This window comes from Limtongia smithiae (genome assembly GCF_038497785.1).
Source record: "Limtongia smithiae strain NRRL Y-17922 unplaced genomic scaffold V1518scaffold_1, whole genome shotgun sequence".
NCBI classification, from domain to species: Eukaryota; Fungi; Ascomycota; class Lipomycetes; order Lipomycetales; family Lipomycetaceae; genus Limtongia; species Limtongia smithiae.
The window spans coordinates 926,529-953,060 of record NW_027117622.1 but is presented as its reverse complement, the minus strand read 5'-3'; the positions used below and the strand labels follow the sequence as shown (position 1 = coordinate 953,060).

General features: G+C 47.4%; 10 protein-coding genes across 10 annotated transcripts; 5 read left to right on the top strand and 5 right to left on the bottom strand.

The window, feature by feature from the left end:
- The first annotated feature begins 1,098 nt into the window (after window positions 1-1,098).
- Window positions 1,099-2,479, top strand: V1518DRAFT_409078 (peptidase S24/S26A/S26B/S26C). The gene is made up of 5 exons (XM_066902279.1): window positions 1,099-1,174; window positions 1,252-1,470; window positions 1,523-1,633; window positions 1,700-1,868; window positions 1,946-2,479. Exons 2-5 carry the CDS (start codon window positions 1,304-1,306, stop codon window positions 2,093-2,095), a joined length of 597 nt encoding a protein of 198 aa, XP_066762022.1. The 5' UTR covers window positions 1,099-1,174; window positions 1,252-1,303; the 3' UTR covers window positions 2,096-2,479.
- A 4,072-nt stretch (window positions 2,480-6,551) lies between these two features.
- V1518DRAFT_402990 (uncharacterized protein) lies at window positions 6,552-8,305 on the bottom strand (the record flags this gene model as incomplete). Its single annotated transcript, XM_066901856.1, has 3 exons — window positions 6,552-7,595; window positions 7,651-7,811; window positions 7,867-8,305. The coding sequence occupies 3 exons, from the start codon at window positions 8,303-8,305 to the stop codon at window positions 6,552-6,554; spliced, it is 1,644 nt and encodes a 547-aa protein (XP_066762021.1).
- A 414-nt stretch (window positions 8,306-8,719) lies between these two features.
- On the top strand, window positions 8,720-12,559 carry V1518DRAFT_409067 (uncharacterized protein). The gene is made up of 11 exons (XM_066902278.1): window positions 8,720-8,875; window positions 8,952-9,049; window positions 9,122-9,289; window positions 9,344-9,460; window positions 9,512-9,747; window positions 9,801-10,176; window positions 10,233-10,381; window positions 10,431-10,659; window positions 10,717-10,911; window positions 10,971-11,594; window positions 11,661-12,559. The coding sequence occupies exons 2-11, from the start codon at window positions 8,957-8,959 to the stop codon at window positions 12,453-12,455; spliced, it is 2,982 nt and encodes a 993-aa protein (XP_066762020.1). The 5' UTR covers window positions 8,720-8,875; window positions 8,952-8,956; the 3' UTR covers window positions 12,456-12,559.
- On the bottom strand, window positions 12,442-13,866 carry V1518DRAFT_409061 (uncharacterized protein). The gene is made up of 4 exons (XM_066902277.1): window positions 13,642-13,866; window positions 13,374-13,575; window positions 13,036-13,311; window positions 12,442-12,974 (listed from the first exon to the last, which is right to left on the bottom strand). Exons 1-4 carry the CDS (start codon window positions 13,767-13,769, stop codon window positions 12,735-12,737), a joined length of 846 nt encoding a protein of 281 aa, XP_066762019.1. The 5' UTR covers window positions 13,770-13,866; the 3' UTR covers window positions 12,442-12,734.
- A 268-nt stretch (window positions 13,867-14,134) lies between these two features.
- On the top strand, window positions 14,135-15,086 carry V1518DRAFT_409057 (uncharacterized protein). Its single transcript, XM_066902276.1, has 3 exons — window positions 14,135-14,279; window positions 14,371-14,456; window positions 14,523-15,086. Exons 1-3 carry the CDS (start codon window positions 14,211-14,213, stop codon window positions 14,653-14,655), a joined length of 288 nt encoding a protein of 95 aa, XP_066762018.1. The 5' UTR covers window positions 14,135-14,210; the 3' UTR covers window positions 14,656-15,086.
- Window positions 14,924-16,327, bottom strand: V1518DRAFT_409056 (uncharacterized protein). The gene has a single exon (XM_066902275.1). It carries the CDS (start codon window positions 16,213-16,215, stop codon window positions 15,118-15,120), a length of 1,098 nt encoding a protein of 365 aa, XP_066762017.1. The 5' UTR covers window positions 16,216-16,327; the 3' UTR covers window positions 14,924-15,117.
- A 145-nt stretch (window positions 16,328-16,472) lies between these two features.
- Window positions 16,473-18,495, top strand: V1518DRAFT_379457 (PIG-M-domain-containing protein). Its single transcript, XM_066901634.1, has 3 exons — window positions 16,473-17,605; window positions 17,663-18,041; window positions 18,096-18,495. Exons 1-3 carry the CDS (start codon window positions 16,941-16,943, stop codon window positions 18,228-18,230), a joined length of 1,179 nt encoding a protein of 392 aa, XP_066762016.1. The 5' UTR covers window positions 16,473-16,940; the 3' UTR covers window positions 18,231-18,495.
- V1518DRAFT_409053 (isoprenoid synthase domain-containing protein) lies at window positions 18,331-20,319 on the bottom strand. Its single transcript, XM_066902274.1, has 6 exons — window positions 20,154-20,319; window positions 19,952-20,093; window positions 19,711-19,846; window positions 19,370-19,655; window positions 18,953-19,313; window positions 18,331-18,891 (listed from the first exon to the last, which is right to left on the bottom strand). Exons 1-6 carry the CDS (start codon window positions 20,210-20,212, stop codon window positions 18,622-18,624), a joined length of 1,254 nt encoding a protein of 417 aa, XP_066762015.1. The 5' UTR covers window positions 20,213-20,319; the 3' UTR covers window positions 18,331-18,621.
- V1518DRAFT_409051 (tyrosine phosphatase family-domain-containing protein) lies at window positions 20,320-22,141 on the bottom strand. Its single transcript, XM_066902273.1, has 5 exons — window positions 21,213-22,141; window positions 21,002-21,153; window positions 20,856-20,946; window positions 20,721-20,790; window positions 20,320-20,658 (listed from the first exon to the last, which is right to left on the bottom strand). The coding sequence occupies exons 1-5, from the start codon at window positions 21,809-21,811 to the stop codon at window positions 20,557-20,559; spliced, it is 1,014 nt and encodes a 337-aa protein (XP_066762014.1). The 5' UTR covers window positions 21,812-22,141; the 3' UTR covers window positions 20,320-20,556.
- Window positions 21,912-26,382, top strand: V1518DRAFT_443814 (P-loop containing nucleoside triphosphate hydrolase protein; the record flags this gene model as incomplete). The annotated part of the gene is made up of 5 exons (XM_066906446.1): window positions 21,912-22,529; window positions 22,594-22,611; window positions 22,691-22,774; window positions 22,836-22,918; window positions 22,977-26,382. Exons 1-5 carry the CDS (start codon window positions 22,320-22,322, stop codon window positions 26,380-26,382), a joined length of 3,801 nt encoding a protein of 1,266 aa, XP_066762013.1. The 5' UTR covers window positions 21,912-22,319.
- Window positions 26,383-26,532: the final 150 nt, after the last annotated feature.

Genomic DNA, 26,532 nt, shown 5'->3' with positions numbered 1-26,532 from the left:
ATTACTATGACCGATTTCGCGTCTCTGAATTTCCCTTTGGTCGTCGATAGAGCTTGTCACTGTGTCTGTCATTAGAGCCATAATAGCACGAGCAAGCTTAATCAAACGAAAACGAAGCCCAGATAGTACAGCACAAGCGAAGATCTGAAGATGCCTATCAATGATGACTATGTGGCAGGTCGCACATGCTGCCTCAATCTTGATGCCGGTTCGATAATAGTAATAAGGCGAGCTGCTATAGTCTAACTGTAAAAGGTGGCTTCAGTTGTCACTACATAGTGAAACCGAGATATAGTGTCATGGAGTAGTGTGTGCTGCAGTTAAGTGAGCTAGTTCGGCAATGCACTTCATATCGCAAACAAGCACGCTCACGATATGAGGCGCAACAAAGACAACACAATAGCCAAGCAGCAACATGCCACGGAGTGATCAACAGCGGCGGGGGCAATGAATAATTCAACGTCTTTCCGCCCTTGAGCCTGTCGTGGCTCACGATAGGGGCGCTGGAGCACCTGACGGAGAGTGCAAAGTTTGGCAAAAATATCACATCCTATTTCCCAGAGCCGCTGCGGTCAAGGTCGTTGCGTATCTCTATAGGAAAGATGGAAACTAGGCGGACGCAGTAAATGACCGCCGGCGCGAGAAGGGTAGTGCGCAGGAGAAGTGGAGACCTGTGGGGCAAGGGCAAGCCACTTCTCCCAAGCGTTATTACGCCCAAATTTCGTCAAGCCATCGGAGCTTCCAAGAACAGACTGTTACTCAGCCGAAGTCCTGTTCTGAATTGGATAGGCTTGCTGAACTTTGACGAGGTACATGCTTCTATGAAGTGGACAGAGAATGAAAAAAATTGCCCGTCCTGCCAAAATTGTGTAGAACAAGTGGTGATTGATGGCATCTGCGATCTCCTGTTGCTATGGACTACGGAAGAAATCTGCGAGAACCATACAACATGTACGGATGAATTAAACATTAACGCAGTTTGATGGAACTCTAAAGCTGGTAGAATTGAACTGGAGCCTGGGGTTGCAGTCGAGTTTGGTTCCAGCAAAATCGAGTTGTGTGTTGTGAAACCAGTTTTATGTCCTTCCCGCATCTTGAATTTTCTCGACGAGCTCTCGCTAAAATCGTTTCCAGTCCACTACACACAAACTCATCAACCAAACCCAATCCTTTGGTTAGCAGGCCCGTTCTGCCTAGATGATATTTTGTTGTCACCGGATTTGAATTGACTCGATTGGCTTTGTGTACCAGGCCTGCGAGGAGCGAAGGCAGCTATACAATCCTCGAATTTCTCCGCTTCTCCATGGGACCAACCACACAGCCTGGCTTCACAGCGTTCTTTCGCAAACATCGACAAAGCGCTATTTACACGACACGCACTGCACTTATTGCATTGTCATGGGTCCCGGTGGTTGCGTATTTCGCCAATCACGTAGCATGGGTTGGTGTTATTGACGGGTCTTCAATGACGTGAGTGCAGCTCACCTTCAATTTGACTACAAGGATCAAGCTAATCGAGTAGGCCGACTCTCAATCCCGAATCCAATGGTCTTATTCGAGATATAGCTTTAATTTGGAAATTTGATATCAAAAACTACAATGGATACAAACGAGGACAAATTGTGGTCTTACGGTAGGCTTGCTCTACTCTATTCGAAATTAACCTCTTCCAGAGATCCGACTAACGCCGGCATCAAAGCAATCCACGCAACCCCGAAACCTCAGTCGTAAAACGCATCATCGCATTTGAGGGAGAGACAGTCAGGACCAGATTTCCATATCCAGAGTCAACTTGCATTGTACCCCCGCGGCATTTCTGGGTAGAAGGCGACAATATTCATTCAATCGACAGCAACACCTATGGCCCTGTATGTTCTTCATCTATGTCTCTGGCTTAATTCTTCTCGACGTAACCTTTTTAGCTGATCGTGCCAATTATGTACAGGTATCCTACGGACTAATAACAGGGCGGGTAATGTGCTTGGTATTTCCGTTCGACAGATTTGGAAAACAGCCTAACACAGGCGGGCGGGATCCGCGAAGAGCGATTATGAATTTTGGAAAGTATCCACAAAGGGGAATTCACGACAACTAGACAATTCCATCGTTCTCCCTGCCAGCTCGGCGTCTGGCGAATCATTCGCGAGCAACTATGCTATCTTCTACTCGTGGACAATACTGGATTGCTGGTTCGGCCAACCACTACATATGAGTCCGCTCGCAGTACGCCCGAATCAAATATGTATTGCGTTACCTCTTGCCCGCAGACAATCGACATATTGAAACCAGCACCATATCATCCGTCACCATCGTTTCAAATTTTATCAAATTTTGGGTTTCATCAGCATTTTTTGCATATTCAGTGTGTATGGCGCATTATCTTTTGTTAGGCAATATTGAAAATTGTCCTGAGTGATGGTTAATAGCCATTAAATATCTATATCTACTCAGACAATAAAGTTGTCGCGAAAACCGCACTCCTTGTTCTTCGTGACTGATAGTGCAGTCGCCAATTCGTCACATGGATTAAAAGTGGCTTCGTAGGTAAGCTTGCTTTAAATTCCGAAATGTGTAAGAGTGGTTTGAGGAGCTGGTGCTGGATATAATTCTGGTCACACTAGGCAGGGATCCAAGCACCGGAAGCTACTTCCGAAGCTACGATGCTCGCGCCCATCGCGCCAACCCAAAATGTATATCAAACGTGTTCGAGTTAAAATAGACGCAGTATGATATTTCTTCTGTAAAAAAACTCTCAACAAAGCCAGCAAATCAATGACTGGGAACCAATAACCATTGCGATATGCAATTGCACTGCAGCTCTCATGATAGGCCGTTATGTTTACACTTTTCGCGACAAAGACATCCCTCCGAGAGTATCACACCGTTCTCCAATTTCAAGCTAACCAATCGTCGGCGCCAAGTCGAGCTGAATGATATTGCAATCCGCGTACGTGGCGAGTGCACGGCGCCGTCAAATTGCTACATCTGCTAAGTACTCAATTCTAGTTTCCATACAGAGCAAGCGCCGGATAAATTCTTATGCAGTGGTATCGTAAGTTGACACTATTCTCACAAGAGCATAACATGGAGAGTAGAACGATGCCGACGGTACAGATTGGCTTCTGGCTCGCTCATTTCGGCACTCGGACAAACTACGCCTGCGCTGAGTGAATTCGGGATACCAGACACTCAAGTTTGATCCAGCCAAGGACCCATTCGAAACGATAGGATAACTAACTATCTTGGTGTGTTTGGATAGAAGCACAGGAACCGTAAGATGATTGGTGTATCGGAGCATCGCCACACATCAATACCCCGATAGGTCAAAGCGCGAACTGGTCGATGACGGCGATGGCTGTGACTGCAGTTCAATAGGTGCGGATTCAAATGACGTTATGGCGTCCGGTTGAAAATATTTACGCGACCACGGAATAATGATGTCTTAAAGCCGCCGATGTTCCGTTCAGATGCGTGATGTTGTCATACCGAAGAGACAACTCGGGTCTCATAACGTACATCATGTCGGCGTTTACAGGGACGCTGCCGGCGGTGACTAGTGTAATTTGAGACCGACGAGGATCAGCTGCGGAAATATATGACGTAAAGTGCGGAACCCCACCCTCCCCTCCGCCGGTCTATGTTATTTTGATGCCATGCATATAGTCATGGACTCTGAAACTTAAATTGATTGTCTCCTGGGGCGAGGGGTCCTGCCAGCGATCTGTACCTGAAAGTTGAAGCTATACCAAAACTGGCCGTGGCACTTCTCATCCCGCGCATCTCTAGCAATATGCTAGCAATATTGTAAAATCTTTCTGCATGCAGTGACATATTGTAGCACTGCAGTACGAGCACCTGCTATTAGCTCCAACATACAAATGCAAAAGTGTGATGCAAATTTCAGCTTGCTGGTGGCAATGTCAGCAGCTATAGTCTGCACGTGAATGACGAAGCTGGTTGCGAGTCCATTTCCGGCTAGAGACCTGGAAGGCAGCTCGAAAAAGATCCGCTGCTCTAATCGAAGAAATTGTGCATTGTTCTGTTTCTGAACCGAAAGGGTTGTGCGACCAATGCAAGATTATCAATGTGGACCGATGGAGCAGATGTGGACAGGGCCGTACCATGTTCGTGAGTTTTCAGATGCCTGATGTCATGGCGGCAGCAGAGTCAATACGACTACCGCCACCTAATGATGCTGCGCACGGATGTCAGAGCACACAGGCGCCCACTTTCTCCACCCGCGCCCACTGGGCTGATGATGCTGCCTGCATGTCTGCCGCTTGCCCAGCAGCGCCCAGCAGCCCAACATATTTCTCCACTGTGATTTGTTTCTGCCGCCACCAGTCCACTGTCTGCTCGCCGAGAACTGCGACCGCTCTGCCCAACCAAAGCTCGGACTTAGCTTCGTCTCCAACTCTATATCCGCAAGCACCTCACTCTTGCCAGCAAGTAGGCCCACACGTGGGCAGCACTGCACTACACACTAACCACAATAGTAGTCATATTGGCTGGCCGCAAATCTCTCAACGAAGAACTCCATCAATACTCATGTACTCAAGACTTGCAGAGACTAATATCGACTAGCTAGCTCGAGTTCGAATATGATAGCTGCTCACGGCTGTTTGTTCGTGAACTGCTTTCACAACAACTCTGGCGAGCTTGTGGATTTTCAGAACCGGTGTTGTATATTTAAGCGAATGGACCGTGCTTAATACCTTGCACATCACTGCTTCGTAGCCACAACTTTTTCACAAGGGGCTTGCACCGATCATCCACCTCGCAATAACAGAGTGTTCTCCAGAAACAAGGAACAGCACAAAGAGAATCAAAGTAGAACACACAGCATGCAATCCGCACCTCGTCATCTGTCATCTTTGTCTTGTGTCTCTCTAATATCTGTTGATGTCGTTGTACTACTACTAACACGACACCTATAGTTATGAATGGCCTTCTGCATGTGCCAGCTAGATGTTCAGTCCTATAGTTATGTACAAAGACAGCCGTAGTAGAGCGCCGCGTACCGCACATCAGATATAATCAGCTAGGAGTCACATACCTTGCCGCATATATCACCAGCTTAGCAAGCGCAAGAATCAAATTTGCAGTCACGGACTCCTCCTGAGCCTACTATCTTCGTACACATTGCAATCAAGCAAGCAAGCAAACAAGCGACTGACAACTTAAAGCAATGCCTTGTTAGGTCCACTGGCAGAGGAGCCATGCACACGACAACGGCGCGGTTAAGAATTAGGAATGTGTAATATTATACGCACCTGGGCAAGCGCTTTCGGTTGCTCGCCGGCATGCTGCTGCTGCTTCCAGCAGGAGCCAAAACAGTCAGGCTAAAATGCGTTTAGATTCGCAGACCAAAATCTGATCGTTGTCGGACGAGTATGACATGACGAAAGAAATCAAATTACCGAACACTGGCGATCAAGACGCGCGATGACGCCCTACCTGACTCCGCATTGATGAACGTACGCCAAATTATTTACCGCGGAGATCACAGTCAGAGCGCCACGGAGTAACTAGCCGAGCAGCGAAGCTGTCTGAGCGCTGTCGTCATGAGAGGCTAAAGGACCATGCGGGTTTCTTATCCGGCTTGTGAACATCTTCGAACCTTCCGCGTTTGTGGCACCGAGCAGCAGCGCGACCGGCTCGGCCCTCCCGTTAAGATCACGCAATGTCCAAGATGTAACAGGATTTATACTTCGGCTTGCCCAAGCAATTTCCCGGTGTTGGCTCTGCGTGCCCACCACAACGAACTCTACTACTGTTGGTGCGGGCCGTCCGCCCTCCATCGGGGCTAGTCATCATCGGCTCGTGCTGCGTTCATCAGACCCCAGGGGCAACTTGGACGGGTACCTCCGCCAGTGGCGAACCGTACTCCCGTCGTATCTCCTTCGTATGTCTTCCTAGAGCACCACACGCCCGGGCCGCTTGCTGCCAACCTGTTCCACCACCTGTATCTTTCAGTGAGACAGCAAGCTTCGCGGACACCAACCGACGTGAAAAATCTCCAAAAGCAAGCATGGAGGCATCACGCAAATGGTCAATCAGTGTGAAAGAAAAGTAAATAAATTCAGATTCAAATAACCATGAAATACGAGAAACTAGCGGTCTCCAGCTTAATCTGCACGCTGGCCAGCAGTGCAATAAATGAACAAAACCGCTGTGAGATCATAAAAATCACGATAAAAAGAGTAGTTGTACCTATCACAGCCATCCAGAACAATAAAAACTCCGCCCCTCCGTCCACGAACACCGGTTCCTGACACCACCATAAAGTCGCAGCCAAAACCAAGCCCGCACATATACTCGCAGATTCAACGAAATTGCGAGTATAAAAACAAACAGAACCCAGCAATTACATGAAACAAACACAAAATAAATGAGGCAAGAACAGAGAAATTTACTCTCTCTTTCTTCCGGCATTCCAGGATTCCAGCTGTCCACGGTGAGTTCGAAACCAAGAGCAGAACCAATTCAAACCATAAACTGTCGGGCAAAGCAAAGTCATTGCGCATTATCCTGAAATCGCGCGCGACCTTTCAAACCCGCTCCCAGGAAGATGCCAAGTCCGCCGGGTTGGACTCAGTCTCCGAGTTGTAAGCTGATCCACTGAGCGAGTCCTTGTTGTCGTCCCCTTGAGCACGCAATGACTGCACGAGTGGCTGCTCCAATTCGGTAGGCAAGGGATCACACTTTTCAAGATGCACGGTGCGATAAAATCCAGAACTCTCGACATCGTACTTGGCCTTGGTCAATCCGAGAACCCACTCCACTGCGATTTCCGGCAGAATATCACCAAGTAAATAGTACATGAAACTTCCCTGGCCAACAAACTGAGTTCTGCGCAGAGCAGATCGACTTTCAGATGTCAAACTGTCGAAAATCGCGTTGCTCAGTTCAGAGATAGGGCTTCCCGAGTACTTATTTTCGGAGGATGAGCTGATAGAAGGCAGAATCCACGATGCATGTCCGCTAATTGCGCGAGCGGCTGAGCTATACGCACGTCCATATACGTTTCGGATATTTTCCGGCCAGGAAAGCAAATCTGCGCGAATGGAATTTGTCACCGAACGTGCCGGTGATGTAGCAGGCGAGTAAGAACGAGCATGCGATGGCGTCGACACACCCCGACCGCTAGAAGGCGACATATAAGGCGACTGAGGGGCGGAGGTGTAATTCGATTGTGAAGGAACCGCAAAGTCGAAAGATCCAAGACGCATGTGAATAAAATGTATGCCCTGAGGGGCAAGCTCACGCTGCATACACAAAGCGAAAGTAGATAGCGCGGACGCGGTGACACATTCTGGCGCATGGAATGGTGGACACAACGAGGACAAAATCGACGGCGTAAGCATAATAAAACGGGCGTTGTGTCGACGGACCAATGGGATAAAGCCTTGCGAAAAGAGACCTACGGAACCAACAATCTTGGTGTAAAGTATTTCTGTCCAGTCATATGCGCTTATTGACTCAACCGGTCCTGTTGGATAATACAAGTCTGGAATAATTATCACGCCGGCAAGATGTTGCTGCCTATCCACCAAATCGGCAAACTTATTAACGACATCGTTGCAGCTAGCAGACTACTGTAGTGAGCACAGTGAACACTGATAAGACCAAATTAGCAGGGAAACTTACATCGTAGCTAGGCATGATCAAGGGGCGAATATCAGGACTGTCTTCCTTTAAAACAAGGTGCTCCTCGCCGGGTTGGACTGTCATGAACACAATAAACCCGCGTCTTTCCAAGTCAGCTGCGATGATTTTAGCGATTGGTTCGCGTGGGGAACTAGCGAGAACTGCAAAAATCGTCAGATCTGAGACGTCGTCAGCATCAGAAATACCACAACCTACCAACTGCTTCAATTCGGGCACCATTCGCAGCCTTCCTAGCGCGTCTCTTCTTTGATTTTGCTTTCATGGCCATCTGCGCATTGAAGTAAAATCCAGCCGCGACGGTTGTCGCTCCGATCAGCACCGTCGCAGTCACGACTTTGTGGTCAGCAATCCAGGTGGTTACTTTTTTGAAAGGAGTCACAACAGGTGCAGGAGGAGCCTTCTGAAAATCACGAGGCACTGGGACCTTGGAAAGATTGATGTTCTTAGGAAGGTCACTGATGCCATTAAGGATCTGATCTCTCTGTTGCAAAACCCAATCCGTCGCGGTTTGCAATTGAGGATTCTCAGCAAATTCTTTCGCTGTCTTCTGAAGAAAATCCGTCGTGTAGAGATTGAACGTGTAGATGGCATCCATAAGGAATGCTACCGGATCGGGGGGCGGAGTCATGGACATCGTGGCGGAGCCGAAGATCTGAATGAGATACCCTAGAGCCGATCACAGAGCCAGTAGCAGAGTCAACAGTGTGCGAAATGCCCTAAAATTCTGACGCAAGAGAGGACACGTGCAAGCAAGCCGTAGATTGTTTGCAAAAGTGAGCGATAGTGTGCTGTTGTAGACTCGAAGGAAGCTGCAGACGCGACGGCGAATGACAGATGTGGTGAGCTCACAGCGATTACACGCGTGCGCCGTCGGGTCGGTATTTAGACCAGGAGTCGACAGAGTTCGGCTAGCAGAAAATAATTTCTAAATACAGTTGAACAATTTCCTGAACTTAGCCCTCAGCTCTGAAAACAGTTTAGTGTAGAACCTTAATTTGTTCTCGCGATTAGCCTCATGATCAAGCACTAGGCTCTTCCAACGAGGAACGCGAGGATGGCGACGCAATTTACTCAAAGCTGGGGCTTGTAGTGCTAATCACGAATTTCATATTTTCACCCAAGACGGCATCCGGCTCGCCGCGTCTGGTGCTGCTCCTGTTACGATGCTCAATTGACGGGAAATGTGACCATATTCCGAATGCATGTGAGTCAGAATAGTAGCACATCAGGACTTGCTTTTATATGTTCACTTTAGAGAAAGCTAATGTCCATTTTTCCAGCTATAATGTCGAAAGTGTCTCGAAGAGCGATTCCTCTCTTTAGAACTAATGTACTTCACTATGACAATGCGACCAGTGGCACAGCGCTGTTTCAACCGGTATGGCGCTCCATTTGCCAGATCATCAGTTTTGGCAAAACTAGTTTTCGCTAATTGTCGGCAAAATTACAGAACACAATCAGTCACATCGCCGACAGTGCCTTTAGTTCGAAGCTGGAATTTGGTCGGATCTCTGATCGCAAAGTCCGAAGGTCAGGGCGCATCAATGTTTTACACCAAGATGAAGTCTCTCCTCCTCAGCATGACTATTTTGAATCTCTAAATTCCAAAATATTTGAGGTGAGACGCCAATCAATTCTGTGCACGGAGCTAGTAGTAACTTCGACATGTCAGGACGTCTTGACTAGATGGAATGTTATGCGACGTCGTAAAGTCGTATTTGAGCCGACTAAATCAGAGGATTTGCATCAAGACGCTGGACAAGAAGATAATATGAGCTTTCGGCCACATGTAAGGACTACACCATTCGAACTATATCAAATATGAGCTAACCAAAGGCAGCTATTGACAGGAGATATATTGAAGAAAGAGCGGCAGAGCAAGATGCTTTCAGACAAGTATAGGAACCGATTATTGTCAAGTGAATTTTTGCGAAAACTACTTCATCACGGTTTAATTTACCGATCACCGACTGACCTGTGGTGGAGCTCTCAGGCGCGTGATTACTTTCAAAATGATGAAGTTATTAATTACGAGTTCACGGGTCCTTGCAGGCTCAAAATTAGCGATAAATATCTGTATGTGTACTTTGTACACTTTATCTCCACAGAAGCATGCTCACAAAATTTAGAGTGCCTATTGGAATGCGCTATACTGTCCGCCTGAACACTTCTCAAGGATCGTCTGTCACGCATCTTGACGTTTCGTTTCACCGTCTCGACACTTTGTGGGCCGCTCAGGCTGTGCTGTTGGAGGTACCAGACACAGCCGAAGTCAGCGACTATTTTGAAGTTGGGCACCCACTGGAGCCTACATTTAGGCTGCCAGTCATCGTCAGGAGGTTTCATTCAAGTGGCTTTCAGGCTCGAGCAAGGTTTCTCATTCCCGGCCACGATTCGACAGACCATGCTATATGTATCGGTTGTAACGACCTTCAAATCAATGTCGGTCCAATGTATAATGAGGCTGGGATTTGGTTAAATATGCAGCATTTCCGAGACTTGAAGGTCGCAGATACATGCTCACGAGCACGAGATTGCTAGATGGCTAATACAGACTATAGGGCTTACACAAATACGACACAGTCGGTCAGGCTTTTGTTATTCTTCGGAAGAATTCAGATCTTCAATTCAGTTCGACTCCGTATTCTGGTACTTTACCAATCTGCCGCATAACTGGTGATTTGCTAGATAGGCGGCCAGTTTTAGGCTGGTACGTATTTTTATGGGCATCCCATTTTAGCTATTTCTAACTTCGGCAGGTTCGCTCATGTACCTTCGGTTTCACGGAATTCCATAGTTAATGGCTTATTTGCGTCGGCAGCTGGTTCTGAATCTCTTATTCGCACGGCGCGCGAATATTTATGCAATCGACAACCACCTGTGCTGGTAGGCTACGATCAAGATTTACTTTTTGCGTCTCGTTCATCCGAAAGCCTTCCTTTGATTATACTTGATGGCAAGCCAATAATTGCGCCTACAGGTCAATTTGTGAGTCAAACCTATTTCCGCTTCCTCAAGTGTACTCAGTTTAACATATAGTATAAGCTACCCGCTGTTTATGCAAGGCGATTTCAAGAAATATCTGATATTGCTATTCGCGGACAATGGAAAAGTAGCGTGCTCTCATATTATGTATGTACTGCAGAAAGCTTTACCACGAAATTTGCACCTGCTACTGCATTGGCGATCGCTATGAACAACAACATCCCAGCAAAGCGAGTGATCCTTTTGAATAAGCTGGTATGAATCTATTGAAATATTATATTATGTCGGATACTAATTCGGTTTTAACTTGCTAGTCACCTTCACAACCGGCACCACCTACAAGTAGCAGACAAAATATTCATGGACAGGTAGTTACGCCGATTGCTCATTGGAAAAAAACTTACAGAAAGTTTGGAGTTGATGCGCTGCGAATCACACTGTTACAGAAGAGTTTACCGGCTGAGGTACCGACCACGACAGTTGTTGAAGACAAGTTAATCGAACCTGCTTTGCAAGTGTCGCTACTTTGGAAAATGTATCGCTGGTTTCAGCGCAACATCGGAACACATGGTCTAGGCGTTCCCGTACATCTAATCGATTTTTCAGTTATGAAATTACTACCTCACGAGCAGCAAATATTATATGACCTTCAAGCGCTGATATTTGACGTCGATAAAGACTTCAATGATTACAGGCCGGTTGATGCGCTGAACAGACTTCTAGATTTCCTCGAGAATCGATTTTACAGAGAATATTTCCAAATTGTACAAGCGGAGGTGGCGCATTTAACTGGCAGACAAGAGCTTTCATATGACTCCGTTCAGAAAAAATATCTATTCTGGTCGAATAGCCGAGGATACGTATTAGCAAGCACATGTCTAAAGACGTTAGACTTTGTTTTACGGATGCTGCATCCGTTCATGCCTGTGATAACTGACGTGAGTAATTGCTCAATTTTTGTGTTGCAGTCCGTAAGTTTGAGTTGGCTAAACGTGTTGGAGCAGGTAATCAATTTGCAACTAAGTTCAGATTACTTTGGACGAAGAACTCTTGACGCTAGCTACTATCCATGTACCAATATCGCCGCGCCGAGCTTTGATCTGGAGATTGCGTTACCCAAGTTCGTGATGCCAGACTGCGATATTAGATATCAGAATCCTCCGAACGGAATGCCGTTTTATTCTGACGTTGGGTATATTGCGCCTGCGGTTTCCCAAGCATTAAACAAGATCTACGATGTGATCAAAGCATTGCAGTTTTTACGCTGGAAAAGTCAATTAGAAATGACAGGCACAAAGGAGGATAGCAGCAATTCTAATAAGAGTCAGAATTCTTCTGGACTGTCTGATATCAGTGATGCTGAGAGAGAGAACACGGAAATTGAAGTCCGGATGCCAGAGGGCATTATCGCTTCGTGGAACTCGAATCCTCCTATTTTCGGACAAAAGAGAACAGACGACATACAGTGGATTGAGTCACGACACTTTGCGGCGGCGGGGATTACCAAGTCTAACATACGGCCAAGTTTTGACTACCAAGAGTTTTCAAAGCTTACATACTTGGATCCCAAAGTTTCCGGCATTCTTGTGCTAGATGGTGCAGAAGGTGTCGACCGCCAGACAAGAATGTTCTCTCTCTACAGGACCGACATAGGAAGATCCGCTAGGCTATGGACATTCGAGGTGTACTCGACCGATCCCGAGCCAACAGAGGTGATAGATTCTTTAACTCTGTCGCACGACATGAAAGTATATTTGGTGAAAAGTAGTAGCAGGAGGAACGTCATTAGAGAATTGTAAATATTGTATCATTAGGGTTTCATCATTTTGTTAAGCATACAGTCCGCATAGATTTAATCACATGAGAATTACGTTTTATGACATATTAATATCTAATAATTGCCAAATTGATTAACAAAATTTAACCAGCTAGTTGTCAGTAGCTAACAGAGAACCTGTGTACATTGAAACGGCCGTAATGTTAATATGGCACTTAACTTTTTTGTGTCCGGTGATATAATACATAGTAGGCGATCCCAACTTAGCAAATTCACGAAGTGTAGTCTAATCATGATATCGCTACCACTCTCCCGCAAGTCTTCTAGCTCTAACCTCTCGCAGCGCTCTGCTGCCAGAGAAGAAGGTAATCGGTGCTAATACGCCAGCGCGGGAAATGAGAACGAAGATTGTGGAACCCAGGTAGTACTTAAAAAAGAAAATCTCGATGGCAATGATGGAAAAGAAAAATCCAACATGACCGAACGGGGACGATTTCAAGGCTTTTAGAAGCCAAGACGGCTTGACGCCAAGAACCGCCCACTGGAGCAAGTTGAAATCAGTCTTCACAAGTCTCCAAACATTACACGTGGGCAATACATACCGAAACAAGGAGCATGCAGCAAAGACCAAGCACCACCGCAGAAAATAGCGATGCAATTGACCGAGACACAAACTTCGGGTCTGCTCCGAAGTTGTGGAATATCTCTGGCTTAGGGCCGTATCTGATAACATCTGACGCCAACACAGCGGTCTTTTGAGGAATAATCGTTCCCACAGTTTCAACAATAGGTGTATCTAAGCCAAATGACGCAATGATTAACTTCAATACCAGTGGCGATTTTGCAGAAAGTAGCGCTGTTGGAATGACTTTGTACTCCTGTTTGCCCGGTTAGTTTTGATTCCAAGCAGCAAGGCGAAGACAAAACATATAGGACGTACAATATCAGCACGAGCACGCCCATTCTCTCTGTAGTCTGCAGGAAACGACGTTTCAAGTCCCGAATCAGGGTCCTGTAGGAGAGCGTAGATCTGGTGCGGCCTCGCGACTTTACCATCATCATTTTTGACGGCGAACCTGATCCTGAGAGTAGCTGACGACGGAAGCTCCACAGAAGAATGAATGGGCTTTCCCATGGAAAATCTGACCGAGAAATATGTTAGATCAAGAGATGTTTCGGATCAGGCTCTCCTTCCTGAGGTCACTCACTGCTGCGTCTCCAGCGTGCCTGCCTTCTCCAAAATGGCAAGCGATGACTCGGAGAACTGCCATGCCGATGCCAAAGACGTCAAAGTACATAAGCTTGCCGCCAAGCTAAAAAAAACGGACGTTCTCATTTTGTTGTGGCGATGGCGAAGTTGGCGCTGACCTGAGAACGCTGATGGCTGGAGCTACGCGTCATTGACACGTAGAAGCACGGTGCTGGCATGTTCGGCCGTGCTCAGAATTGTGACTTGCAAGCCAGCCGCTGCCCCGCACCTTACAGGCTCTAACAACAGAGAATATGCATATACCATTTATGGTGAATTCAACACCAGATGTATAACCTTTATGTTTCTCTTGCATGCCGCGAGAAAGACAGATTTACTTGACTTGAAGACAGTAGTTATTTGCTATTATGATCTGAGGACCAAGGGTCTATCAGCAGAAGACCCTAACCACGAACGAGATCATTTGGCCTAGCCGACCACAGAAGAAGTTCACACAGCTTTGACTGGCACTATTCAACAGAAACAAGGCCTACGACTCAGACTGTACATTCGGAGGATCACCGGTGTATGAAGTTTGGTATTCTCAAAAGACCGGTTCTTATCTTTCTACTTGCGTTGTTACTACCTTCCAAAATGGTGAGTTTACGTGATTACGCAGTGTCAGCTCTGGCGTCTCGTACGATACTTGCTCGATGATTATTTCAGCCTAACCTTCGCTTTTTTGCAGAGCATTGGACGCATAATTCACTACTCGGTTGATCTTGTCTTGGTGTCTGCAGTTCTTGCCGGCGTCAAGCGGTCCACCGGTCTTGCGTGAGTGCTGTTGCGCTCCCCTGTCCCACGCTACAGAAACTCGCGATTTTAACACTGTTTTCATAGGTTTAAGACCGATAGCATCGAGTCAACCGATGTGAGATCGGCCGTGACAAAATATCTCGATGTTGGCGAGTGGGTTCTCGATACCAGCGTAGCATTCATGAATAGCTCGCCATACTTTATCCGAAAGCGCTAAATCGGTCACCGTGTATTGAACTCCCACGTTAAACTCAACAAGAGAGACGTGAATTTGGATCGATTTTTCGCAGGCGTAGGTACATATAACACGCATGAAGAGGGCAAGAGCGGAAGTATTAGGGGTGGGGAATTAGGCAATGGAGTTACACACGAGTTCAACTATGTTAGTGAGGTTAACGCTGGTGATCAAGGTAGTTTGCTCTGAAGAACCACGCGATTTGCGAGAATCATTTAGTTTGAATGGTGTAGGGAAGGGCTTTGGTATTGCTTCGAGTTCTGTTTGTATTTGAATTGCGTTCTTCTGACTCTGGAATCATAACTGGTCCCGTAGGTTGCCTATTCAACAATCTCATCTCTTCATTCAACATATTGTTAAACAAACGATTACAAATCATGAGTCCAGAAAATAGAGGTATTGGTAGTCACCTGGTATGAAGATATACGTGCCATACTAGATGTTCTACAGGATATCTGTAGTGAGCACCATATCTGCGCTTGTCTCTTCGTTATTGTCGCTCGAGTCTGACGCGTGCCAGCTTCCTTTGGCAAGCGGACTGCTTATCTTAGGTGCCCTAGTATAGGCTTGTCTTTGTGCGCTTGCGGCCACGTGAGTAGGAATTCTGCAATTCCCGTCCCTGTCAAAGTTCAGACTTGGAACATTATCCTGTGTCTCCCCGAGAGCGGCTAGAGCAGGATCACGATCTAGCATCTGCAAAGCATATCTGCTGCCCGTCTTCTTCAGACTACTCCTCAACTTAGAATGACTGTCTCGTGTAGGTGTAATAACATTTGGGTCTCTATGCTCGCGAAACGGTGTGGCTGTCCTAGGCAGAAACTTGATCTCAGCTCTGGAAGCCTTACTCGGGCTTATCAAATGTCCTATTTTTGGAGCAGGAAATGAATATGCTGATAATTTGACTGGTAATCGTGATAGCGTCGCTGGCGCTGCGTTAGAGCGCTTGGAGACCGTAACCCGTCTTTTCGCCGGAGATCGAATATCGAGAGGTCCTTCAGACGATCTCGACCTCCTGCCATCAGAAGTCATGAAATTTGCCTGTAATTCAGATCTTGATATGTTCGGAGATCTGTCGACTGCGCTGCGATTGCTCTGAGGCCTTGACTCCGACGCAAACAACCGCTCCGGCTTTCCTAGCGACGACCGGGACGGCGTTGCTAGAATTTCTGTCTCGCGCACCTTTCTATCCAAGTTTGCTCTTGCAATTGCCGGATTCCGTGCCGCCTTAACCTGTAAAGATTTTTTTGGATCGAATGGTTGTGGAATCGAGCTGCTCTTGATAGGCGACTTCAATTCCTTGGTCCTTGCTGATGTAGACCGAGTTGACGATCGAGTAGGCGATACTAACGGCGACGCATGCTTCAGGCCATCAGTTCTCCTGCTTGAAGATATCACGGATGGTGTGAAAACGACTATTTTTTTCCGCGCTAAATCATTGTGTCGTTGCGGTGTACGAACTGGAGATGGAGTTGACGGCGCGGCGTAGTACACTGTGTTGCTCTTTGGCGAGTGAATTGAAACGTGTCTCTCGGCTTTCGACATATTTCTATGGTATAACGGTACAGCGACTACCAAGTCTGTCGTCTAAGCTTGTCATTATTTCGAGAGCAGACAACGAGCTTATCTCTGATGCGGCCACTGAGATGATCTGCGCTCGCTGGGAGATTTTGTCGATACTCTCCCATTGTTTACTCCCAAGCGTTGTGTCGGCAACGACTGGGATCACAAACTCACAGAGCTAGTTTCCGCATAGTTCGTGATGCGTGTGATTAGCGACACGCCGCGTCTGGGAACGCATCAAGCACTTCGCGAATATCGCTGGGCAACTGTCAATTTCGCGAGCATCGTACCTGGAGAGCCTGACGGTTCGGAATCCAACTCGACAGGCCGTCTTATTACACTGGCGGATTCCATTGACGGTTGATTCCATTTGCCCTCAGTTACGCGGTTGAATCAGTGGGCTAGCCACATAACGTCGACGGTTGCGTAAGCTCGAAAGGCAGATACACAATTTGCTTACAGCTACGGTCAGACGTCCCAAATTAGCATTTAATAAGTATTTGGGGCGAGATAGAGAATTCGTGGTATATATTGCAGCTGCGGTGACGAGAATCTCCTGTACTGTCCGACTCGTGGTTACACGCTTCCCGTATGCCTCTTGCTGGACTCTTGATTTCGTCATTCTATTATAGGCCACTGAATCTATAATTTTTGTGCATTTGAAAAGTTTTATGATTGTATCAGATCATTAAACGAAAGTGTTCTCTATGGCAATGAAATTTTCGACTGCGCACTTGATATTGCTGTCCGGGCTCATGAGACTGGGCTTCTTTTATTATGGCATATATCAGGACGCCCATGCGCAAATGCGATTCACGGATATCGACTACTTTGTTTTCACCGATGCCGCTAAGTTCACTGCACAAGGAGGAACTCCGTACGATCGCGCAACATATCGGTACACGCCTATCCTAGCCTGGCTGTTGTTACCAACGGTGAGCTTCTTTTGGTTCGGCAAACTTCTCTTCGCACTTGGAGACATTCTAGCCGGTTGGCTCATGCTCAAGATATTCCGCTCCAGAGGGCTCCCAGAAAGCCGGGCCATCAAGTTCGCGGCCGTGTGGTTGCTGAACCCAATGGTTGCAATTATCAGTACTCGGGGAAGTTCAGAGGGCTTACTAGGCGCGGTCGTAATTGCCCTTCTATGGGCAGTTTACGCAAAGAAAATTGTGCTTGCCGGAATTATCTCGGGATTCGCAGTGCACTTCAAGATTTATCCTATTATCTACATACCGTCTATTTTGTGGGCGCTTGACGACAGCCCAATGTTACTCGGAATTGGTATTCTAAGGTGGGTCAACAAGGCCCGCGTTAAGTTTGCTTTTGCGAGTATTCTCTCGTTCGCCGTTCTTACGACAGCAATGTATTATATGTAAGTCGCCGATCTTTCGGAGTTATGCGTGACACGGCTGATAACGGAACAATTTAGATATGGTGAGCCCTTTCTACAGCACTCATATTTACACCATCTCTCTCGCTCCGACCATCGGCATAACTTTTCTCCTTACAATATCCTTCTCTACATATCATCATCACCAAATGTCTTGCAGAAGTCGCCATACCCGGCACTTGCTTTTGTACCTCAGCTATTCATATCCGGCATATTTTTACCGTTCTCACTGGCAAAGAAAGATTTGGCGAAGACAATGTTCGTACAAACATTTGCGTTTGTCACTTTTAACAAAGTATGCACGAGCCAGTACTTCATGTGGTACATAGTGCTACTGCCGTTTTATCTCCCATCTTCGGCGATGCTGAAAAATAAGCGGCTGGGTATCTTGGCACTTGTACTATGGTTGTTAGCACAGGTAAGCAATATATTTGGTGGCGGGATTTGGGATTTTGTGCTAACTTTGATATAGGGACTATGGCTTCAGCAGAGCTATTTACTAGAGTATATGAATGAGAGCACATTTTTTCCGGGAATATTTGCTGCGACCTTGATATTCTTCTTGGTGAATTGTTGGATTGTTGGAGTAATTGTTGAAGACATATAATAGCCAAGCAACGAGCATAAAGAACAGATCGGCGAATAACAACGTTGTAATTGTGATCAATTTGTTTACTTCCGAGAATTAGACAAAAAAGTATATTTTTGTTACTTTAACTCCATAGCTCCGTCATATTTGATAGAGTATTGTTGGATGCATTATTTAGGGGTATGAATAAGTATAATACTATTCAGGCACAAATGGGCAGAATTGGAAGGTGTAGATAGAGAAATCATAACGGAAGGGCCAATCTACAAATTTATTTGTTCTACACTGAGGCTGTAAGCACACAAAATCATTATCGTTACCCCACGGCCAGAGGCTGACCATTCCAAAAAAACATAGACAATGGTCTCAGAGGTCCACGAGACAGACGGCAAATTCCGGACCTCAGTAACTACTTGGTAGTGATCAAATTAGAAACGAGAATAAGAGACACGACAAGCACGATGGCCATAGTGAAATATGAGGCACTGCTAGAAATACTGGACGCAGCCTCCTCGACCTTTGTGGGGAAAACAGTTTCAATGAACTGGTCGACTTTGGCGCAAGCAATGCTGATCCGCATATAGCTTGGGTCGCTGGGTTTGTTCCTTGCGTGAATATTGTGGCAATATGTCTGGAAAATTTCGTAAGTGCTGCGGACATTCGTTGCCTTCATCATAAGCTATAAGTGTGTTGTTAGTCGCGCTCCGCGAATTTACTTAAAACTGGGAGGGTCCTCTTACTTGGCATGACAACCCTTTTCGGAGTTTGACATGGCCTGTCAAAACCTTCTTGTTCTGGAAAACCAGCTCTAGGGTAGCAATCGCCATAACCTGGGGAATAGCGCAGAAATTAAACATGGACTGCTCTTTAATACCTGCAAGATAGTACAAGCAGTCCGGCGCATGCTCAATTGCATCGGCAACAAGTTCAGATAAGCAATTCAGGCCGGCTTGCTCGTTTTCTGGCTTGGCCAAGTCGTCGAGGCTGCTAGCATACTTGGACCATATTTCTTTAGGCCAAAATCGCCGGTTGTCAAGAAGATCTTCGTGGTAATCGCGAATAATGTTAGTTTTTTGCAGGAAGAGACCCATGGATTCATGTCTGGAAGATCAGTTAGTACAAGGCAGGTAGCGAGGACAAATATCCGACAGACGTACAGTTGAGGGTTCTCCAACAGCTTCGGGTTTGCCGAGCCACCGGAAACAGATAATCTTGTAAGACCTTCACCCACAATTCCCGCCACATAGTGGCAGTATAGATTGTATTCCTTGATAGTATCGACACCTTTCTTGTTGAAGTCTTCGTCTTCGCAGTAGTCAGCCATGCCGATTCCCATACGCTTGGTGATGTCGCTGATGATGACTTGATATTTTTCTTTCAAATTTGAATACTCCAAGTAAACCTTGTCGAATTCCTCGAGAACGACCCTGTCCTTCTCCTTGCCTGAGCGCACCAGTTTAGCCCTTAGACTTGCTGACATATACCAAGTTAAACATACTATCGTGGAATGTCCAACCAGGCTTTGCAAGGTTTTCGTAAAAGGTGCGTAGAATAGGAAGTTTCGTCGGATTGGGAATGGTCATGTCGTCCTCAACCGTATCCAGAGCTCTCAAGATGAGATAAAAGACCATAATCTAAACAAGAAAAGTCTTAGTCAATTGGGCCCACTAAAGCACATGCCAAATCAACGGTCTGCACTGCATGGATGTGAATGACCAAAATTGCTCAGATACACATACCGCTTCGCGTAGCTCCGGGGACAGTTCCTCAATGACAGCAGCAAAGCTTCGCGAAGTGAACTCGAGCAGCTCGTAACATCGCTTCATGTTTGCCGTCTCCTTCGCCGGGTCTCTAGGATATAATGGCTCGTGCCACAACTTCCTGCAATAAGTGTCAGAACACTGTCCGTCGCCAGTACCAAAGGAGGGTCACTGATAATACCATTGGATTACAGAGCGAAGCTCTGAGGGATGGGCAATAAGCTGAAGGTATTTCGACATTGTGTCGACTGCGAATCCAGATTCTTACTCAAACTAGAAGACAGACAGCGCGACGCGCGTATCGACGGGCTTTTGTAAAGTCGTGTCGCGGTGTGAACGCGAGCGAGTGGTAAATATATTATCGAGCACGGGCTGGCGTCTCGGGTGGACCCGCACCTCGGAACAGCACTGAACCTTACACTCGTACTCGGGAAACTTTAGGCGGGCGAACTCGGGTTTTCAATGTGGTGCGGCGCGCTTAACCAGCAACATTACTAGCTATTATTGCAAGCCCTCGGGACCCTCGCATCGCTCTCAGACACCTGCTGTACGACTTCACACAACTACCCCACAACAGATGATGACTATGACGACGGCAAGCTCGCCCGGTCTGAGAGATTTACGCGCATCCATGGCGGAACTCGTTCAGGATCGAAGTTGAGCTCTGTGTTGAAGATCTCGATGAACTGGCTGACGTTAGAATGCGAAGTTCGCACTTGACTATCGTAGATCGGAGATGAAAATATACCTCGATATCACTGTCTTCTTTACCCGCTGCAAACTGACCGTATTCGTCAAATATGCTAGCAAGACTCCAGCTGCCAGACTTGTTAGCTGACTGCCAGACTCTAGCGTGAGTGAGTTAATCAACGTAGCAACTTACTGCTGAAGCAGCTTTCGCATTGCACCAACCAACACGCCAACTCTGTGCTTCCCCTTGTCCGAGTGCAGGAGAATCGGAAAATTTCGCGAATCTAGATGTGTTAGGAAACAAAATGTATTGACGAAATTCACTAAAAAACCACTCACCGACCACCACCCCAAGTGCTTTGGCTATAGCTACAGGATCGTTCTCCACAAATGGCAGCTTTGAGCTGGGCATTCCAAAATGGAATATGTTGATTCCGTGCTTCTCGGCCCATTCCACGTTGACTTTGCGTAATTCATGCTCGCCGAGGTATCTTTAGAGTGGCAGTTAGCAGCTTTACCATAATACCAGCACAGAAGAACACTCCCGTACATGATTGTTTTTAACTTCAGCTTTTCTAAAAACTGGAAGTTAATTGGCAGTGGATGACCGCTTCTGTATATTCCCGACGCAACCATGGCAAAATTGAGTGGCGGCACCAAAAGCTTCTTCTCTGGCCGGTCGAAAAAGTTGACTGTCGAGCTGATTGAGGAGGACATGCGACTGCTAGGCACCGCAAATTCGCCCATGCTGTTGTTGCTCTTCGGAATAAACTGATCGTATGCATGTGTGTGACTGCCATGTGACGGTTGGCCGAGGTATTCATATGTCTCTCTGACCGGATCCAGTGTTGGCCGCGAGTCATTCACGACGCTCTGTTGCCATGGCACAAAATAGCCACTAGACTGATATGATCGGCCGTCTACAGGCGCAAGATCAGTTGCGGAAGGTGTCGATGGCGGAGAAGCCACGACAGCGTCAAAAAAAGTACTTTCGTCGAAGCTGCTCGGCGCAGCTGGAGTTCTAGCGATGTTCGATCGTAGCGGTGGTGGCGGAAAGAGCACATCAACTCCGTATCGGTCGACGTCCAAACCTGGCTGGCACTCAGATTTTGTCGATATATTCTGAGTAGAGCTGTCTGAATGCACCATCGTATTGTCGCGGTGGCAATGAATTTCGACGAAAATGGGCTATATGGAGAAGTAGACGGGCCAGTATGGCCAAGCTCAGATTAATTACCTCCCGAAGAATAGCTCTGCAACAGGTCAGCGCGTTTCAGAATCGTAGTCATAGGCTGCTAAATTCGATTGAATCCCGAGACGAGCCGTAAATGTCGAAGGACCATTGGGCTCATAGCTGTGTCGTGTGTAATCCCACCGCGATCGTAGTTACATAGCGTGGTAAATCCGGGGTCTGTAGGATGACGCGGGAACACAGCACTATTACGGGATTATATGCACTGCTTAGTTCAACCAGCTGCATTGCAATTTTGCCGTGCTCGTTGCACCACAAATATTCAACCAGCCACGCTGCGACTTCGTCATCCAGTCGCCTGCCGCGGTCGGCACAGTCCGTCGTCCCAGTTCCCGCTCCATCCACAACCGCCATCTCCAGTGCCCATCCGCCTCCTCAGCTGCCACATTCTTCTCTCCGCGCTCAATGGCCATTACCAAGCGCGCCGGTCGCAAGGCCCAGAACGCTGGTCAGCCTCAAGCGCAGGCGCAGAAGAAAGGGCCCGTCAAGAAGGCGGTATTTGAGACCACCAAGCGTAAGGAAGTCGGTGTATCGGACCTCACCCTCCTCTCCAAAGTCAGCGAAGACGCGATCAACGAAAATCTCAAGAAGCGATTTGAGAATGGCTTGATCTATGTATGTTACTGACTTGATTTTTCGGTTGCCAGAATACTTGCTCACCAAGCCCACCGGAACACAGACTTACATTGGACATGTGGTATGTTGGATCTCACTCGGATTCTTATCGTTCGATCTTCGGAGAACTTCGACAAATTTGCTGACGTGATTTTTGCTAGTTAATTTCTATCAATCCCTTCCGGGACCTTGGAATTTACTCCGATGAGCTCGTCGAGACTTATCGCGGCAAAAATCGGTTAGAGGTTAGCACAGTTCCACTCACTTCTTCAACAAGAATTTGTTCGGTACTAATCATGTCATCAGGTTCCTCCCCATGTTTTTGCTATTGCAGAGGCCTCATTCTACAACATGAAGTCCTACAACGAAAATCAATGCGTGATTATCAGGTAAGTGATGCGTTATGGCAGCACTGCTTGGCTGGAGTCTCTAATCACTGTCGCACAGTGGTGAATCCGGCGCTGGCAAAACTGAGGCCGCCAAACGAATCATGCAATATATTGCGAACGTCTCGGGTAACTCGTCGTCGTCAATTCAGAAGACGAAGGACATGGTTTTGGCGACAAATCCGCTTCTCGAGTCGTTCGGCTGTGCTAAGACGCTTCGCAATAACAATTCGTCTCGGCATGGAAAATATCTTGAGATTGAATTTAATATTGCCGGTGAACCTGTTGGCGCTAGGATAACCAACTATCTTCTTGAGAAGAATCGAGTTGTAGGCCAGATTCAGAATGAGCGAAACTTTCACATTTTTTACCAGTTCACGAAGGGTGCTCTGCAGAATCACCGCGAGCAGTATGGCATTCAGCAGCCTGAGTCATATATTTATACATCTGCCTCAAAGTGTACATCGGTACAGGGCATTGATGACTTGAGCGACTTCAAGGATACGATCAAGGCAATGGAGACAATCGGTCTTCACGCACACGAGCAAGATGATATTTTCAAAATTCTTGCCATTATTTTGTGGCTTGGGAACGTTGACTTTGTCGAGAACGCGGAGGGCAACGCGACCATCCGCGATGCGTCAGTCACAAACTTTGTGGCGTATCTTATGGGAACTGATGCTGCATCTGTTGAGAAGGCTCTGACTATAAGAATTATGGAAACATCTCGAGGCAACCGTCGTGGATCGGTGTACGAAGTTCCTCTCAATGCTGTGCAGGCACGTGCGGTGCGCGACGCTTTGGCAAAAGGTATTTACTCGAATCTGTTTGATTGGATTGTCAATCGCGTGAATGTATCTATGAAGACTATTGGCGAATCGGCCAGAACAATTGGTATTCTGGATATTTACGGCTTCGAAATTTTCGAAAACAACTCATTTGAGCAGCTCTGCATCAACTATGTAAACGAAAAGCTCCAGCAAATTTTCATTCAACTGACACTCAAAACCGAGCAAGACGAATACGTTCGAGAAAAAATTCACTGGGCACCGATTAACTACTTCAACAACAAGATTGTGTGTGATTTAATTGAAGAGAAGCGTCCTCCTGGGATTTTCGCAGCTCTCAACGATGCTGTTGCAACTGCTCATGCGGATTCCTCGGCCGCGGATCAGTCTTTTGCACAACGGTTATCTCTTGTGGCGAGCAATCCTCACTTTGAACAGCGCCAGGGCAAATTCATCATCAAGCATTATGCTGGTGACGTGTCTTACACAATCGACGGTATGACCGATAAGAACAAGGATCAGATGCTGAAGGATTTGCTGGAGCTCGTCAGCAAGAGTGGAAATAAGTTTTTGACGACTCTGTTTCCAGAACACATCGACAAAGATTCTAAGAAGCGGCCGCCAACTGCAAGCGACAAGATCAAGCAGTCAGCGAATGACTTGGTTAAGACGCTCATGGAATGCCAGCCATCTTACATTCGCACAATCAAGCCTAACCAGAGCAAGTCGCCAACTGAATATGACAATAAAGCGGTTCTTCATCAAATCAAATATCTTGGTCTGCAGGAGAACGTGAGAATTCGTCGCGCCGGTTTTGCTTACAGACAGACATTTGAAAAATTTGCAGAGCGTTTCTACCTTCTCTCTCCAAAGACTTCATATGCCGGTGACTATATCTGGAAAGGTGATGCAAAGTCTGCGGTGCTACAGATTTTGCATGATGTTACTATTCCAAAGGACGAGTACCAGATGGGCGTTACTAAAGCATTTATCAAAACTCCAGAGACTTTATTTGCTTTGGAGCACATGAGAGATAGGTACTGGCACAACATGGCAGTCCGAATCCAGCGCGCTTGGCGCAACTATCAGCGCCGCAGAATCGACAGCGCAATCAAGATTCAGCGAGCATGGCGACGGACCCAGGGCTCAGATCAGTTTATCCAGACGAGAGATTATGGTACGCAGGTCCTTGCTGGTCGCAAGGAGCGTCGTCGAATGTCTATGATTGGTTCGCGACGGTTTTTGGCAGATTATCTTGCAGTTGGAGGCGACGGTTCAATGGGCGAGTTCATTCGCAACGGAGCGAATATCTCTTCAAAGGAAGTTATTCATTTCTCCTGCAAAGGCGAACAATTAACGGCGAAACTTGGAAGGACTAGTGTTCGCATGCCACGGACTATTGTCTTAACGTCGCGCGCGCTCTATATCCTTGGCGAGGCTTTAGTCAACCGCAGACTTGAAATTGTTCCCGAGCGTACCATTCCTATTAATCAGATTACATCTGTCGGGCTATCGAATTTGCGTGACGATTGGGTGGCCATTGGCACGAGTGGTCCGAAGGAGCCCGATCCTCTAATTTGGTGTGTGTTCAAGACGGAACTAATCACAAGGCTCAAGATGATTCTTCCTTCTGTTGCCATTAAAATTGGTGCTACGGTCGAGTATGAGAAGAAACCAGGCAAGATGGCTATTGTGAAGTTTCAGAAAGATACCAGCGTTCCCCGGGATGACATTTACAAGAGCGGCACGGTCCGCGTTCCACCTGGAGAGCCTGCCAACAGTGTATCGAAGCGGACACCGAGGCGAAAAGGCGGTTCTGCTCCTGCTCGAGCGGCGGCACCGAGGGCGGCGAACGGATACGCGCACAAGCCTCAGCAATCGCGCGCGGCGCCATCCAGAAAGCCAGTCGAAGAGCCAGGACACTCGTCTATGCTCTTGGATTCAAGCATGCCGGCTCATATATCCAACACCCCAGCTTCTAACGGACATGTGCAATACGGCAGCATGCAGCAGCAGCAGCAACCGACTGCTCCACAACCTTCGTCAGCTGCTGTTGCGGCTGCTGTTGCGGCAACGAACGGCGCGCGTGCGCCAGCGCCCCGACCGGCTCCTGTTCGACCGCAGTCTATGCAGCAGCGACAAGCACCGCGACAGCCTCAGCAATCCCGAGCCGCAGCCGATGCGGCCAAGCCTGTGCGGTCTGTTCCAGCAACAGCATCTAAGCCAGCACCGCCACCCCCTCCGCCACCTGCCGTCGTTGCCGCTCCGGCGGAGCCCGCATTCAAGGCGCTGTTTGATTTTGAGGCTCAAGGCGCAAACCAGTTGTCTATCCGCAAGGGCGAGATTGTGCTCGTTGTAAACAAGGAAGGAAATGGCTGGTATCTTGCCAAGAAGATTGGCTCGACATTCGAGGGATGGACACCGGCGTCTTACTTGGAGGAAGTGACGCAGACCATTGGAGGTGGAGTGCCGCCCCCACCCCCTCCTCCTGCTCGCACGGCCGTACAGCAGCCGGCGAATGGATACGCTACTCAAACAGCCATGCAGCAGGAGGAGCAACAGCAGATGCAGCCGTCGCAACAAGCTGCCGGACTTGGGCTAGCGGAAGCGCTGAAGGCGCGCCACAGCAAAATGAGATCGACGCGCGATAGCGATGATGATGACGACGACGATTGGTAGTACTGGTTGGCACACCGACTCATATCGCTTTCCAGGGTGAGTGTGGTTAAACTAGTTGTACACAGGGCTTTATATACTTGTACTTCTGCATCTTCATATTTTATGCTCTCTTGTATCGTTATTTTTGGTTAGAAGCAGATAGGGTGGTAA